Source organism: Echinops telfairi, unplaced genomic scaffold (assembly GCF_000313985.2).
Source record: "Echinops telfairi isolate 266 unplaced genomic scaffold, ASM31398v2 ScPeMD7_4225;HRSCAF=4972, whole genome shotgun sequence".
Classification (NCBI taxonomy): domain Eukaryota; kingdom Metazoa; phylum Chordata; class Mammalia; order Afrosoricida; family Tenrecidae; genus Echinops; species Echinops telfairi.
This window is the reverse complement of record NW_022108124.1, coordinates 13,291,690-13,307,448: the sequence shown is the minus strand read 5'-3', so window position 1 is coordinate 13,307,448 and position 15,759 is coordinate 13,291,690. Positions and strand designations below refer to the sequence as shown.

Sequence of the window (15,759 nt, the reverse complement as noted above, 5' to 3'; positions counted from 1 at the left end):
CGTCAAGCGTTTTGTCTTAGTTTATCATGTATATTTCTAAGCAGAGAAACCATTAAAGAAACACTTCTCAGTGCCTTTTACACAGGACAGCAATACATACGGATACCCACTACTCTTCCTGAACCAGAGCACAGCAGTTTGAGCGGGTAGGACAGGCGGGACATCTATCCAGTAGGAATCCTTCTCTGTTCAAAAGATGCTCCTCTGAACACACAGGCATGTTTGCACCCGTGTCCTTTGAGTTTTTCCTTTCTATAGTAAAAGGTCCTGGTAGCTGGGGGTCTGCCCATGCAGTGTTCCTCCTCACCTGGACTCTCCCCATCAGACTGCTTCCCGTACACGTGCCATGCTCTATGAGTGCCAATTCAGAGCATCCGCTCGTCGGCTTCTCAAAAGGTTGCCGCTTTGCTCTTCTGCTGCTGTCATCTCCTTTCAACAAGCCTACTTGCCAGCTGTGTCTGAGCTCTCAGGTGTCCTCCCAATGGTGTCATCTGACCTCCACTCCTGCTAGCCACCCAAACACCCATCTTCCTATAGTGTGGTCCAGGGTGTCAGACGCCACTTTCAGTTTTGCTTCTTATTTTCAAGTGATTTCCAAGAAAAAAAGGACAGTGCTGTTTTTCTATCTGTTTTAATTTGGAAATGTCTTCACTGTTGTTTTACTGTGCAATTATTTGACTGTCACTGAGGTGGACCTGCTGGTGAGCCGCTCCCGGTTCAGATGAGGTTTCACATCTGGGCAGAGACTAGTTTTCCTAAGTCTCCCTCCCCTCCCTCCTGGGCATGAGTGTCAGGACACCACTGGCCAGGAATGTCTTGGGAGAGCGAAGCTGGACGTTTCCTCCTCTCCTTCGGGAGCGCCCTGCCACAGCCTCTAGAAGTAGTGCACGCATTTCCTGGCCTCTCTCTACATTGCTGTTCGTGCACAGATTATTTTAATGTTTTAATTCTTCCTTCTAGGGCCAGGTTAGGAATATCCATGTGGAAATCTTACTTGAATTCACCGAGAGCCTATGTTGCTGATATGACAAACTACTTCTTCACATGACTTACAAAAAATATACGTATATTATTTTCCTTTTCTTTAAAATTTTTTTATTTTATTAAAAAATATTTACTCTTTTATTAATTGGGAATTAATACATATATCTTAACATTCCATAGTTCAATCACATCAAGCAGTATTGTATCAATTGTTACCACAATCGGTTTCCAACATTCTTTTTCTTCCAGGATTCCTTGACATTGTCTCCCTTTTACCTTCCCCCTCCTCTCCCTGAAACCCTTATTCTATCTTGCTGTCCCTCTAGGTTCATCAATTCTGGGTTTCATAACCGAAACACATCACACAACTTCAAGAGGGTGACTCCCCCCCCAACGACATAACACCTCTGAGGGACACCCTAAAATGAACAAATAAATACAAAACAGATTAGGACCAGTATGCATTAGAAGGGGCAATTGACAAAACTTTAACTTTGTTCAAATCAGAGTTATTCCTTTGATCTTCTATACTCATTTTTCCAATGCATTTTGTTTAGTAACCCCTTTCCTCCTACCCCTCAATTACGGATAGAGGGAGTTCACTGGAAGCTATTTCCTATGTAGTTCCCACAAGCGATTGTGGATTCTCACTGTCATCCATAGCCTTCTGCAGACCGGATTCTCACAATTTAGGCTCTGATACTAATCCCTCCTTTGACTTCAGATTATATGCTTCACAATCCTTAGGTGACTGATGATGGGGTGCTTCTTCTATGTGGACTTAGTTGACATCTCACTTAGATGGCTGCTTGTTTGGAGAAATGCCTGTAAGATCCCAGCTGCTATTTTACCTGCTAGCCGGGCACCATCTAATTTTGCAAAAAATATTTTAAAACAAGAATAGCAAAAGACAGTATTTTCCCAGCACAGACGTCTGGGTGGTGAATATGAGCACTCCTGTAGCCACACAGTTGCTCACTCTTCCTTGGCCTATCAAGTTCTACCAATGATGAAATGAAATGAAATGCCTGTTTTCACAACCCCAGAGTTGATTCATATTTTAACATGTATTTTGCTATAACTGGCTAATATTACAATATCCATTACAGCCAGAATGTACCTTAGAAGCAAGATGGTGAGACTTTGTCTGATACACTTTGGACATGCTGTCAGGAGAGACCAGGCCCTGGAGAAGGGCATCATGTTTGGCAAAGTGGAAGGACAGGGAAAAAGGAGGAAGGCCCTGGACACGATGTTCTGAACAGTGGCTGCGGGCGTGGGCTCAGACTAAGAACGATCGTGAGGACGGCGCAGGACCGGGCAGTGCTCCTTCTGTTGTACACAGCGCCTCTATGAGTTGGAACCAACTCGTGGCACCTAACGACAACTAAGTATGTGACATACCTTGAGAACTGGTGCCTTTTCTTCACAAATCAGCACCCGAATGTCAGGGTTTCTTAGGTCTGTACAGTAAATCTTCCTGTCCCTTCCTCCAGAGTAGACGTGGGTGAAGGCATCATTGACTTGCAAAGCCCAAACACCTTCATCATGCACTCGGTATGTTGCTATGCATCTCTGCTGCCCAAGGGACCACAGGCGAATTGTCCCATCAGAACTGCCGGAGAGACACTGGGAACAAAGGCAGTGAAAGTGAGAGGCCTGCCAGCAAGTTCTTGTTTGCCTGCTGTGCCCACACTTAGCCTTGCCTCTGACAACTCCCGCCCCCTCATCTCTCTCTCTGTCATAACCAGCACTGCTGCCTTGAAGAGGGGCTTCTAAAGAGCATGCGCCACCTGCTGGAGTGACCGAGGCCACTGTGCACACTCAAGCAGGGGAGCCCTGGGAGCACAACTGCCCCAGCTCTCTCAGCCTGGCCACCTGGTGGTTTTCAGTAAACCCTGCAGGCCGGCTCTAAACCCTGCTTAAATTATCTCCTGCTCAGGAAGTGGTCTTTAAAAGCAGCTGAAGCTAAGGAAGTAGTGTGCACTAAGCCTGTGGCTCTCCAAGGGTGGTCCCCACAGGATTAACTCCTGGGAACTTGTTAAAAATGCAAATTCGAAGGTCTCTCTCCAGATCTAATGAGGCTTCAGAAAGTTAGCTATGTGACCCTTTAGGTCCTAGACCATCCATACACAGAGGGTTTAAGAGTTTTGGTTCACTTGATAATTGGCAGCCATTAAGCAACTTAACGAGGATAAGCAGGGCAGAGATAACAGAATGGAAGTCTATTTAATAAATAGGCTCTTTGAAGCACTGCACTAGACCAGGAGAGGTTGAGTCCTGGGTCACACCTCCTCCTTGTCCCCTTATTCACAGCTCTGGATTCCTGATGGCCTGCCAGGTCTCCAAGAATCTATTGACCGGAGCCAGAAAAAGATTTGAGTTCCAGGCTTACCCTCAGTCTATTGACCCTGGACACTTTCCGTATGAGCCTCAAATTCACATCTATTAATACAAACTGTAGACCCTCAGCATGCAGAGGGTTACAAAATTTGCTAGTTTGGCAATATCTGATGGCTCAGGGGAGTCAACCACATAGCAGTCTCTTAAGTTGCTAGTTCACGAATTACAACTGAAGACCCTGCGAGTTTATCACATTCAGGCTGAACCAACCACTCCTAGCCCAGGCTCAGCATGCTTGGTGTTCTCTACCAGTCACCACGGTGACTTGCGAAGGAGGGCAGAAACCCTTGAAGGGACCAATGGCCCGGAAGGGAGAGCAACTGCTGGTGCTGGTGTATGAAGTGAGGTAGGCAAAACGCTTCTGAGAAGAGAAGACAGATTTGGAAGGTGTAGAAATACAGGAGTCCTCTAAGAATGGTAAAAACGAACTGGTCTGCCTGGTGACTTGAAGGGGCTTTTCATTTCTAAACCCAAACCAAACCTACTGACTGAATCACAGCATCCCTACACAGGGTTTCCAAGAGGCTAAATCTTCAGGTGAGTAGACAGTCTCATCTTTCTCCCCAAAAGCAGCTAGTGGGTTTGAACTGCTGTCAGTGTGTTTAGCAGCCCCAGCGACACCAGGGCTGTCTTTTAGAACTCTAGCAGTGGCTGTTAATGAAATAAACACATACAAGGAGTATCTCTACAGGTGACAAGAACATCAGTGGTTTAATCACTGATACCAAGTTCTTAATTGCTAATACCAATTTCTCTTCATAAGAGATCCAAGAAATTAATCAGTAATGAAACAATCAGGAGTTTGGTTACAAGCAGACCTTCAATTAGTGTGTGGGCAGCTGTGGCAGGCCTCGGGTACTCCCCATTCCAGGAAGAGATGCTAGGTCAAATGGGCAAAGCTATTAGTAAAGCTTTGAGCCCATAGGTCCTAGACCTGGCACATACAGAGGTAAGGGTTTTGGGATCCCTGGTAGCTGGCAGCCAGTGAGTAACTGAAAGAAGATAAGCCTGGGCAACTGGCAACAGGAAAGGAATAGCCCCCAACCCAACTTAACAGCCGGAAACAGCTAACACACACACACACACACACACACACAGAAAACACAAACAATCTCTGATGGTAGCCAGTATTCTCAGACTGCTAAAAAGCAGGCTCCCAAAATAACTGTTTTAAGTCTACAATGGGAGGTAAGTTATTCAGATCACTTGACAGCATAAATGATGTCTTATTTTACAGGAACGCCTGAGACAAAGGAGCCCCGTTAGCACAGTAGTTCAGTTAGCACAGCTGCTAACTGAAAGGTTGTGGTCTGCCCCCTGCCTGCTGCTCTGTGGTAGAAGGATGAGGCGATATATTCCATAAAAACCACTTCCTTGAACAGCCTACGGGGCAGATCGAGTCTGTCACAGAGCTGCTAGCAGGTGAAGTCCATCAGGCATCAGTGACCAGTAGCTCGTGTAAGGTGACACTGGGTGAAAACAGTTCCTCCTGCCTCTGCCCTTCCAGGGGACAAACAGGTAGTCTCCATTATGAGGTACCTCTTGGGACTAAGACAGACCATCCCACAGGCTTCTGCTAAAGCCGACTCAGAGGGGCAGATTCTGTAGGCCTGCTCAAGTCTGAGGCTTTGCTCACGGAGAGGTGGAGGTGCCAGTGTTTCAGCCTAGGTTGCTGCTGACCAACAGGAGTGTTTCTGGGATGGTGCTTCATGCAAAATGCCAAGAGGGCCAGGTAAGTCAGGAGCTAAAAAGGGGCAAGGCACGTCTCAGACCTCCAGGGCTTTCAGTTGGGCTAACCAGGCCTTTACTACCAGAAAACCTGAGAGCAACACACAAGCACTGAGGCCAATGAAGATGGCTGCAGTTGTCCTAGCTCCTCAAGAAATGCTGTAGGCACCCACCAAGATCGCAAAGACTGGTGTCTATCCCCAGGAATGTTGGCACTGAATCAAAACAACTACAATGCTGACAGGATTTTTCATCAACGGGAGTCTCTTCAGAATAGAACTTCAGAGAGTAAGATTTGCCAGATAAGGCAATTACACAGGAATTGAGGCACCAAGCTTGTGTCCATAGGATTTACTGGCCTATTATACACACCTCACTCCTGATCTGTGACTTACCAAAGCCAAGAGACCCTACATTTACAAACTGCCGACAAAGCTGCAGAACGCAATATAGACGCTGGTCCACTAAACAACGCCTGGAGACTGTGTCTTCCCTAATCCTGACAAATTCATGGACCAGTAAGGAAAACCAACTTTCCTCTCTCTAGTCTATAAACCAAAACCCAAATTCGTCGCCATTGAGTGGACACTGACTCATAACAACCCTGTAGGACAGAGCTGAAATGCCCCCTTGAGTTCCTGAGACTGTAACTCTTTATAGGAGTAGAAAGCTCCATCTTTCTTCCATGGAATGGCTGTTGGCTTCAAACTGCCGACCTTTTGGATTGCAGCCCAATGTGTAACTACTACATCACCAGGGCTTTATCCTAAACGAGTAGTTCTTATTGTAGTTATTTTGTGTGCCAAGCCCTAATATGCCATGTTAAATTTGCATAAGCTAAATGTGCATATAGTCTATTTCTCAATGAGAAAAATGGATTGTGAAAATAAAGGGAGAAACGATAGCTGCTTAATTAAGCATTCTAAGATGGCCAGGCAGCTTCTAAAGTTGTCACATCGCTGCTTATGGCAAATGCAGATGATTTTAAATGCAGCTGATTGTAACTGTAAATGTGATATTTAAATTTTCCTACAAAACAAAACCACCGAATGCCTAGAGTCGATGTCAACTCACAACAACTGAGATAAAATCATACCCGGTACTGTATACACAGAAAATAAGTCATGTGTACACGTTTCTGTATACACAGAAAAGAAGGCCAACCTGTAAAAAGTCTACAGGCCCAGCGTCACCTTCTAGACACCACCTGGCCCTCAACCCTTACTTAAGGGCAGTCCCAAAGAGGACACGGGATCCAGTCCAATTCTGGACAAAGCTAACCAGACTCAGGCAAGCACCTCAAATACAGCCTTGCAGTTATATCGCAAAACAATGAGATGCTGACTGTAGTGGGTTTCTTGAGCTCACAAGAAAATGAAGCTGGAACAGAACTCAAGGGCTCCAGAAAAGGCCTTGGCTCACAGAAAACAGTGTACTTATTATTGCTAACCCCCACCAACGACATAAAACGTATCATTAGGATGACTACTGTGCAGGAGAGCAAACGAGGACTAATAAAACCCTCTCACCAACGGCCACACAGCTATGTTGATGTAACAAGACGTTTTCCAATCTCTGAAGACCTCCACAGGCCTCCTCAAGTCCTAAAAAAATGTCTTTCTTCTTTTGTTTAGTTTTTCAAACTTTCTTTTAAAACAAAGGTTCCCAAACTGACTTGGCCTACTGCTCCCCTTTCAGGGGAAATAAAATTATTCAGCACCCCCTGACAATGATAAACTTTTGTATTATGCCTATAAGCCAGAATAAAGTATAGGTATCTGCTTTTGCAGTCCCTGTAACACATACAACGCGGCCCCCTGCTGCATTGTTGCAATGCTGTTGGGGTAAGGGGTTGCAGGGGCAATAACCCATCTTAGGAGTCAATGCTTTAAAAGCTCCAGAGATAAGTAACGAGATATATAACGGCTTCTCTGCTTCACGTCTGACTGGCCTACACAAAAACAGTTTAAGGTAATTTCCGTGGTACAATTCCACTTTATATTTCCCAATCTCATGACACAGTTTTCATCATGTAACAACCACACTGGAGTAACAGACTGAAGGTGTAATTCACTTCACAATCTTTCTACTCTCCCTTTTCTAACCCTACTGCAATCAGTTCCCATGGGCTCTGGACTCATCACTGTTCTGGAAGGGAAGAAAAGGCTGGGGAAGGCCAGACGCATGGTAGAGGTATGTCACGCCACGCAACAATGCTCAGCTTTTGTTTTATTTTACTTTTAAGTTATCTATGTTGATGAAAAGTTCATCTTTTTCTACTGTGAAAGAACAAGCAGAATACCGATTCTAATCACAGTACTATTCTATGTTCAGGCATCACCAAAATGTTTTCCTTTGAACTGCTGACACTAAGCCTTATGCTAAGAAATTAGCTAGACTACATGTGTGCCATCAACTGACAAGATCTGTTTTGAAGCCAGAACCACTTACCACTCAATACGCATACACTGGCAAGAGACATTCAATACCAACGCGTCCTTCTGGGTCACACGAGGTCACATCTTATACTGTTTCCCTACGATCAGCATCCCAATTGCATATATTATTTGCATTAGAACTATTCAGAGAAAATCTATTGTTCTGCTTTTACTTAAAAGTGATGTCAATATCTAACAGTAACTTTAAAATATGGATTACTGTAAGGGGGGCTTCAAAAAATTTCCTGGAATCATGGAATAAGATAATGAAATTTTCACATGAGCTTTCTGATGCCTCCTTGTTACAGGATCAAGTGAACATTTCATGAGTTTAAAAACAGGACAGTTAAGCCATAGTATGTGTGGCTTTGGGTTCGTACATCAATCTATGCCACAGTATCTAAAGCAGGGACAGCCCTCCCCCCAAGTCAACAGGGCTCTATCTTTCCATTAGTATGCGTTATGGAAACCAGCTTCACGGCATCACCAGTCAGCGCCGGCTTTCTCAGGCTGCCCATTTTGCATTATTCAGTTAATGTACGTCAAGCGTATTCTCTTCCATTTTTTACTTAGATTTGACTGGGTTGCACTGCTTTTCTATCAATAATAAATTATTGATAGAACATATTATATATAGTAATCTCAGGCCAAAATCCATTTAAAAATCTAGGTCAGGATAGATGTATGGATTGTGATAAGAGTTGTATGAGTCCCCAATAAAATGATTTAAAAAAAATCTAGGTCAGAGGGAGATAAGTAACTTCACTTCACTAGCAGTAATACTGTACTATTCAAGGGACACTTTTAGATGATCACAGACCATAATCATTAACTGATGCAAAAGAAAAAAAAAAAAAGGAGGAAATAAATGCTCCTGTCACTAAACAGGCTTCTTTCAGAACCTACAGACATTACAACAGGGACAGCTCAATGCTCTGACCTCCCCGTCAGGCATCTGCGGCATCTGGCATCTACCTGCCTAATACTGGTTTTGTCATAACCGCAAACTTTTTAAAGGAATTCCACCACATTGCATAAAGTAAGGAAATGTCTGCTGCACAAAATTTTGGATAGGTCACAGGATCAACGTCCAGATGAGTATGCATACCTGTGTGCCATCTCTGTTCAACAGTAATGCTTTCACATTATCTGTGTGCCCTTTGAGCTTCATAAGTTTTGCACACGTTCTTGGATCCCATACTCTTAAAACCTGAGAAATTAAAATTACACACATATATTTATCTATACACACATAACACAAAATGTGTACACACACACAGACACACACACACGATCAAATTTCAGTAACAGAAACTTTTCTACGCCAAACGACAACCATAGGATCCTGAAAAGCTAACAGTGTGTCTCAGTCAATGGACACGATCTATGGCTCCCATCCCTCTCAAGGAGAAAGCCTATCTAATGCCAAAAAGAGAACAGGACTCTCCCCTCTTTACTCCTTGCCCTACTCTCTCCCCACAATGCAGTTATACTCTTATGTTTAAATAAAACTCCCTTGTAAGCATTCACCAGGCAAAGCCATTGTCTATGTACTTCAGGGGTCCTCAAACTTTTTAAACAGGGGGCCTGTTCACTGTCCCTCAGACCCGTTGGAGGGCCGGACTATGGTTTAAAATAAAACTATAAACAAATTCCTATGCACACTGCACATATCTTATTTTGAAGTAAAAAAACAAACGGGGCAAAAACGCCTGGCAGGCTGGATAAAAGTCCTCGGCGGGCTACATGTGGCCCACGGGCTGTAGTTTGAGGACGCCTGATTGTACTTAATGATTACACAAATTTAATTTTTGTTCCTTGCCCCCCCTCCAGTGTTCAAAGTCAACTTTAAGGTTCCTCTTACCTTCTCGGTGGACCCTGATACAATGATTGTTCCCAGTTGATTCATTGCCAGGCTATAAATAGAATCTTTGTTCCCACTTAAAGAAGAAGCTATTAAAGGACAAATGGAGCTGAATGTTAAACAAATCATCAGCTATTTAGTAGCTAATCAGCAAAAATTGCAGGTTTAATTTTTCAATTTAGAAACCCTTATCTTTACATGTACTCTAAGGAAAAGAAATCTATAATGGAGATAATTCTAAGCCACAGCATTACCGTCTAAATTTAGCACCTTTTCTGGATTTGAGTATACGTATTTGTAAAACTGAATTGCACTTGTTTTGCTTGAAAACTATGCATATAAGTGAAAGCAGGTTCAGTGCCAGTGAACATAAAACCCAAAGTCCAATCTCATTAGTATTCAAAGTAAAAATCAAAGCAAAATATATTGTTACCTATCACATGAAAGGTAATCCTTAATTGTGCAAATAGTCCAGTAAATGGTACTCTCATACAATCTTTATGGAAGGATGAATTAATACAACACTTTTTGGAAGGAAATCAGATCCTATGTAGCAAGAATAAAAATGCCCATGCCCTTTCACTCAGAGCTCACCATCACTGAAGTAAAAAGGCCTAATACATATACAACATGATTCCGGTTTTACCATAAAGCATAAATATAAACACACAGAGAGACATTATGAGGAGTACGAGGAGTTAATACAGATATTTTAAAAAGTGCCCGCTTGTTGTAAATGTCCTATAAGAGGTTAGCTATTAGTATTATTTTATAATCATTTAAACAAAACTTGTATGACGCCCTCTCTAAACCATTCTATGCAAGGTGGTTCTGCAGCAGTATCTGCCATCCCTGGCTGGGACTCTGACCGGGGGACAATCCTTGCCTTTTGCGGCTTTACTCCCGCCTATGAGCGTTTCTCGGATCAAACCTTTCATCTAGAGTCAGAGCACAAAGATGTGTCACATTCAACTTTCCACAGGAAGCAGCCACTGCACTGCTGAGAGTCACCAGGGGGATACAGCGTTTGGAGCTCCACATATTTACAGATAAACAGTGCAGCACACATTTTAAGACATGAGAAACAGGAGCCATACTAGGCTGTGTTACTAGAAGTGCTTTAGCTATGTCAGTGTGAGTAATCCACCGAGCCACATCCAAGTCACTGCAAACTGGACCTGTGACAGGGACCTAGGTAGTTCACACCCATGTCCTGGACACAGCAGCCCTTTCAGGCCAGGCTTGCCCAGAAACGTGGTCCTGAGAGCTCTGACCCCTGGCCTAGAAGCTTCTCAGGCAGGGTGGGTCAGGTGAGGCCGAATTTCAAGTCTAGACTTGTGTAAGTCTGACTGGAGTCTGAGGTCTTAGTTGAGAATCCACTCACCTCAGTAAGCGGCTGTGAGTTGCCTCTCAAAGCACCGTATGTAGCTAAGCTCCCTAGACTTTCTAGAATTGGTTGTATTCTCTAGGGCAGTGGTTCTCAACCTTCCTAATGCCACGACTCTTTCATACAGTTTCTCATGTGTGGTGACCTCCAACCATAAAACTATTTTCACTGCTACTCCATGACTGTAATTTTGCTACTGTTATGAATCGCAATGTAAATATCTGATAGGCAGGATATATTTTCATTGTTACAAAATGAACATAACTAAAGCATAATGATTAATCACCAAAACAATACGTAATTATATATTGTGAAATCTTTATTTCTAACGACAAATCAATGAGATTTTGTCTTGAAGCATGCTGTAGCATGGGAACAGTCTTCACGCCGGGTCCTCCTATGTGGGCGTATCTGCATGTGGCGGACCGCCTGGAGACAGTTACGAGTAAAATTATTTTGGTTGCTACTTCATCACTGACATTTTGCTTCTGTTATGTCTTAGGCGACCCCTGTGAAAGGGTCATTCAACCCCCAAAAGGGTTACGACCCACAGGTTGCGAACCGCTGCTCTAAGGCTTTTCTGAAAGGGCCTTTCTACAATTGACACAGAAAACCTTCTTTCCTACTTCTGGGTATTTTCCATCTTGGCCATTAACACAAAGGCTCTTAACATACAGCAACACTTTTACAAGTCAAAAACTGGGTACTTTTGTCAGGTAATCACCACTTCCATCAACAGTAGCTGCTTAGTGGATGGCTTTGGGCCGGGTAATGCTGTAGGAGATATGAAGTAGTAATAAGACGGACTCTTCTGATCTGCAGGACCTTATACTTTACCCAGGGAGCAGAGACAGACATAAGTACAAAAATAGCCAGGAGAAGTTACCATTTTTGGCTGCATTGAGGAGCTATCTCCTAACTGCTTAATCATACTGCGGAGGCTAGAACGTGTAGGTAGAAACACTCTGAAAATATGAACCATTGTCTCGATGCAAACCTATCAAAGATTTTTATACACCATTCTTTATGATGACACAGATCACATTTTGATGAAAAAAAAAATGACCATTTTAAAAATGTGTTTGTTTTTTCCCCCCAGTCCTCCACTACTACAAATTATACAGTTGAGTTTTCCACATTTGGGGAAATCACAGAGGTCAGCACATCCGGAGTGCAATGGCTAAGCCTCGCCCTGGGAAACCCACCTTCGTGATCATAGTTTCTCCCCTGCCAGGCAAGTATTTTTAAAATGGTTCTAAAGCCCTTACTTGTGACAGTGTTATTGGAGGCAGTCAGTGCTGTTAGAGTATTCACATCCCAAAGAAATATCTGTCTGTCCAATCCAGCTGAGGCTACCAGTTCTTTATCCTTGGCATATGCTAAGGCTTTGACATAATCCTGTAACAGAAAAGACATCCTATGATCCACCCTGCAGATCGTGAAGACAATCAGTCACATAAATACTCAGATCTCAGCCTCATACCCCAGATACTAAGAATTATATGGTTGTTATGTTACCTTATGTGTCCTTAATGTTGACATGCAAAATCCCTTATGTGCATTCCATACTTTTACCGTTGTATCAGAAGAAGCAGATATTACTAGAAAAGGCAAACAATTAAGACACACCTCGGTATGACTTATAATTACACTAAAGCTTTATTTTAACATATAACACTATTTTAAGCTAACGCCCACACACATGCACATAGATGAACTGGAATAGTCTCATTATTTCAAATGTTTGTGAAGATTCTCTGTAATTCATACTGTAAACAAAATAACTGATAAGACCAAAATTAGGACAAAAAGGGCAATTAACAAAGGCTTAAGGAAGAATGTACGCATAGGAGTTTTTTTATACAACGGAGATTAAAAATTTGTGGGAAAATTCCATTATCTGTTATTTCCATTTTACACATACTTTTGGAAGCCCCTCAAAACTAAACTATGCTGTTCAGAAGTGAGAAGAGCAGTTACCCTTGGGTAACGGCCGTGACTCGAAGGGGGACACCAGGGCCTCTGGTGTGTTCTGCATCTTGACTTGGGTACTATTACAAAGGGACGCTTTGCAAAAACTTATTAAGCTACACTCGTAAGACTTGTGGGCATGCTATACTTCATTTTTAAAAATCATATAAAAAAGGAAAAATACATCAAACAGAGGAAAATCTTCTAGAAACCCAAAAATCTAACGAAATACGTACATGTTTTCCCATTACAGCAGAGCACGATGTCATTTACCCAGTCGGTGTGGTGTTCCATCGATGCTATATATGGATCTTGCTAGGGGGAAAATGACAAAAGTGGTATAAGGTTGTATCAGAGGATGAACCACACTAGGAATATTATAAAAGCCCAGCTACCACGGAGCCCATCACACACTCATGGCGGCCCCATGAGCACCAGCGTAGAACAGTGCTCCTTAGGGTGTGCAATGCTGATGTTTCGGTCGACAGATTGCCAGGTGGTCTTTCTTCTAAGAAGACCCTGTGTAGATTGGAACTTCCAGTCTTTCAATGAGCAGCTGAGTGCGTTAACTGGTTGTACCACAAATTACAGATATGCTTATATGATTCAATTAATTGCTTTCTGTTTTTTAACTGAGCAGTGTAAGTTACTGTCTAGTTTGCTCACACAGGTGAGGCAGCCCGCTAACAGATGCAGTTGGGAATTTTCTTCCAGGGCACTTGTGTGACTGATTCCTGAAGAGTGGGAATGGACTTGACGGCACACCATCCACACGGGACTCTAGGACAAGGGCTTCAATTCTGCGCACTGGGGAGTGCAGGCAGAGCGCTCTGGGCTTGGCAGCGTGGGGGCACAAAATGTTCACTACCAGGATGGGACCCATCTCACCCTGCCAGCGAGGGAGATCTGAAATCAGGCATGGCAAAAGCCCACAGCACAGGGCAGAAAGGAGTCTGGCGATGTCCCGAGGAGGCTGGTCTGACTGCATGGGGAGAGGAGCACTTCTGTCTCTGCCTCCCTGACCCATTTGTACCTTCTCAGTGAACCACTCCTCCCCTTTTATCTACAGTGGATCACAGAAGAAGGCGATGGCTGAGGGAGCACTCCCTGGACCGCCATTGCAATTCAGTAACTTGAGAGTCCTTCTAGACCTCTCAGCTGGCTTAATTACCAGGCAGGCGAGGATATTTTAAAAACTCTAGTTACACCCTACACTTAAAGACAGGTAAGTTCTAGACATCTGGGCAGAGGTGCAATCTATACACCTGAGAAATGATGCTGGACAACCTTGGGGAGAAGTTGTGAGGTCAGGGTAGCCAGCATTCCAGAGTCTTCTGGACTTAAGTTGCTTGAAATACTGTGAATTCCCACAGGGGTGAGATCCCTCAATCACAGAGAAGTACCAGGAGGCATTTCAAAGCCAAACACCAGGGCCTTCTTACTCTCTACTGGGTCATCACCACTGCCATTTGCTAAAGTAGCCAAAGCCCACTGGACCAATGTCCCCCAATGATGTAAAGCAGCAGTTCTTTCTCTGGACTCGAGGTCAGGCTTGTTGAACTTACAGCGTTACTTGAGAGAAATATAAGGTCTAGCACGTGACGTTTAGGGTTCTAGTCCTCTGAAAATTAGTAGCTATTTAATCTTGGGTTTTTCTGAACCTGCTTTCCCTTCTACAGAATTGGATCGCAACAGCTGCACTGAAGGATGTGTATTGGCATGAAAATGCTAGCAGTGTCGCACACATTAAGGATTCTACAAGGGTTCCTTTCCTTCCTATACTCTATGCAACATGGGCATTCAAACAAAATGCCTTTCCCATTTGACTGGGGGGAAGGAGAGGTTATCTTTACACCCCCTGCTTGAGAAAGTAAACTTTATATTAACCTCCTAAAGCAAGAGTGTGTGCATCTTCAATTTTTTTTATCGATCTGATATTATTTTATAAGACCCCTGTGGGTTTGGGGCATACCATAACAACTTTAAAATGAAGACATAAAATGATGTATAAAAATTCACAAGCATCTCTGTTTGTAAAGAGACACCGAGTGGCTTTCTGGAACTCATTTAAAGTTGTCCCCCTAAGAGACCCATCTCTTTGTTCCTTTGCAGCAGAAAGCTCTTAGCACAAACCTAATTTACACAGCCCTTGCCTTAGCTAAGACACTTTGGAAAGACCCAGGGCTGTTTTTCTTAGTGCCTTACAGAATGTCAGCTGCAATGTCCTTAAACCTCAATGCTCAGACATTAAGCAACAGGCTGTGAAAGGTCTTTAGTAGGCAGAGACCGAAATGTACGAAATGTACCGTGAGCACAGACTGAAGGTGTAAACTCGACTGTGTACCTTGTGCTGATTTACACTCCATATTCTTATGATGGAGTCTCGGCCGGCGGTGAAGAGTCTATTCAGTGCTGGATCCAGCTGCAGGGCATTGACCCCATTCCGATTGTACTTCTCCACTTCATCTCGAATAACATAGGACACCTGACAAACAATCAACATTTTTCTTTTTTAACTTATAAAACAAGAAATAGGAAAATCCAGTCTACAAATGGTCACTCGGATCTCAAAATCCTGTGCTGAATAGGGCTAATCTTTCAATCCAAGCACCGTCTGATTTTAATTGTCCCCTTCCTGTCACCCCCATCACCCTATCACTTATTCACTTGTTTCTTCCCCGTCCTTACTGCACTCCATATTTCTCCCTTCTGTTTAGTTTACATCTTCATGAACAAAAGCTGCAAGAGAACAAAAACTTGTTTATCCTTTTCTCCTGCTACGATTCCCTTACTACACTGTATAGAACTTAAGAGACAGTCAAATATTTGCTACAAGACAGACTTAGATCTTAGAAAACCACCAAGAACCAAGGTGGCTGCGAGGTCAAATTCGGTCTCTGTCAGTTTCTTCTTCTCTGGGGGCTCCAAGGTCTCTAATCAGCAGACACTATTTTGCAGATGAACCGCAGTTTTCAAACTTCTCA

At 43.4% G+C, this 15,759-nt stretch overlaps 1 protein-coding gene and 1 non-coding gene across 2 annotated transcripts in view; both read right to left on the bottom strand.

The window, feature by feature from the left end:
- The window catches only part of WDR48 (WD repeat domain 48), a 51,371-nt gene that overhangs the window by 22,095 nt on the left and 13,517 nt on the right, over positions 1-15,759 (bottom strand). The window contains exons 2-8 of the mRNA XM_004708569.4: positions 15,120-15,260; positions 13,012-13,090; positions 12,323-12,405; positions 12,073-12,202; positions 9,418-9,506; positions 8,662-8,763; positions 2,389-2,613 (exon numbers count right to left, since the gene is read on the bottom strand). Coding sequence (XP_004708626.1) covers positions 2,389-2,613; positions 8,662-8,763; positions 9,418-9,506; positions 12,073-12,202; positions 12,323-12,405; positions 13,012-13,090; positions 15,120-15,260 — 849 coding nt within the window. The remainder of the gene's footprint in view (positions 1-2,388; positions 2,614-8,661; positions 8,764-9,417; positions 9,507-12,072; positions 12,203-12,322; positions 12,406-13,011; positions 13,091-15,119; positions 15,261-15,759) is intronic.
- Positions 11,876-12,046, bottom strand: LOC115871267. Its single transcript, XR_004047198.1, has one exon. It is a non-coding gene; the product is annotated as a U1 spliceosomal RNA (small nuclear RNA).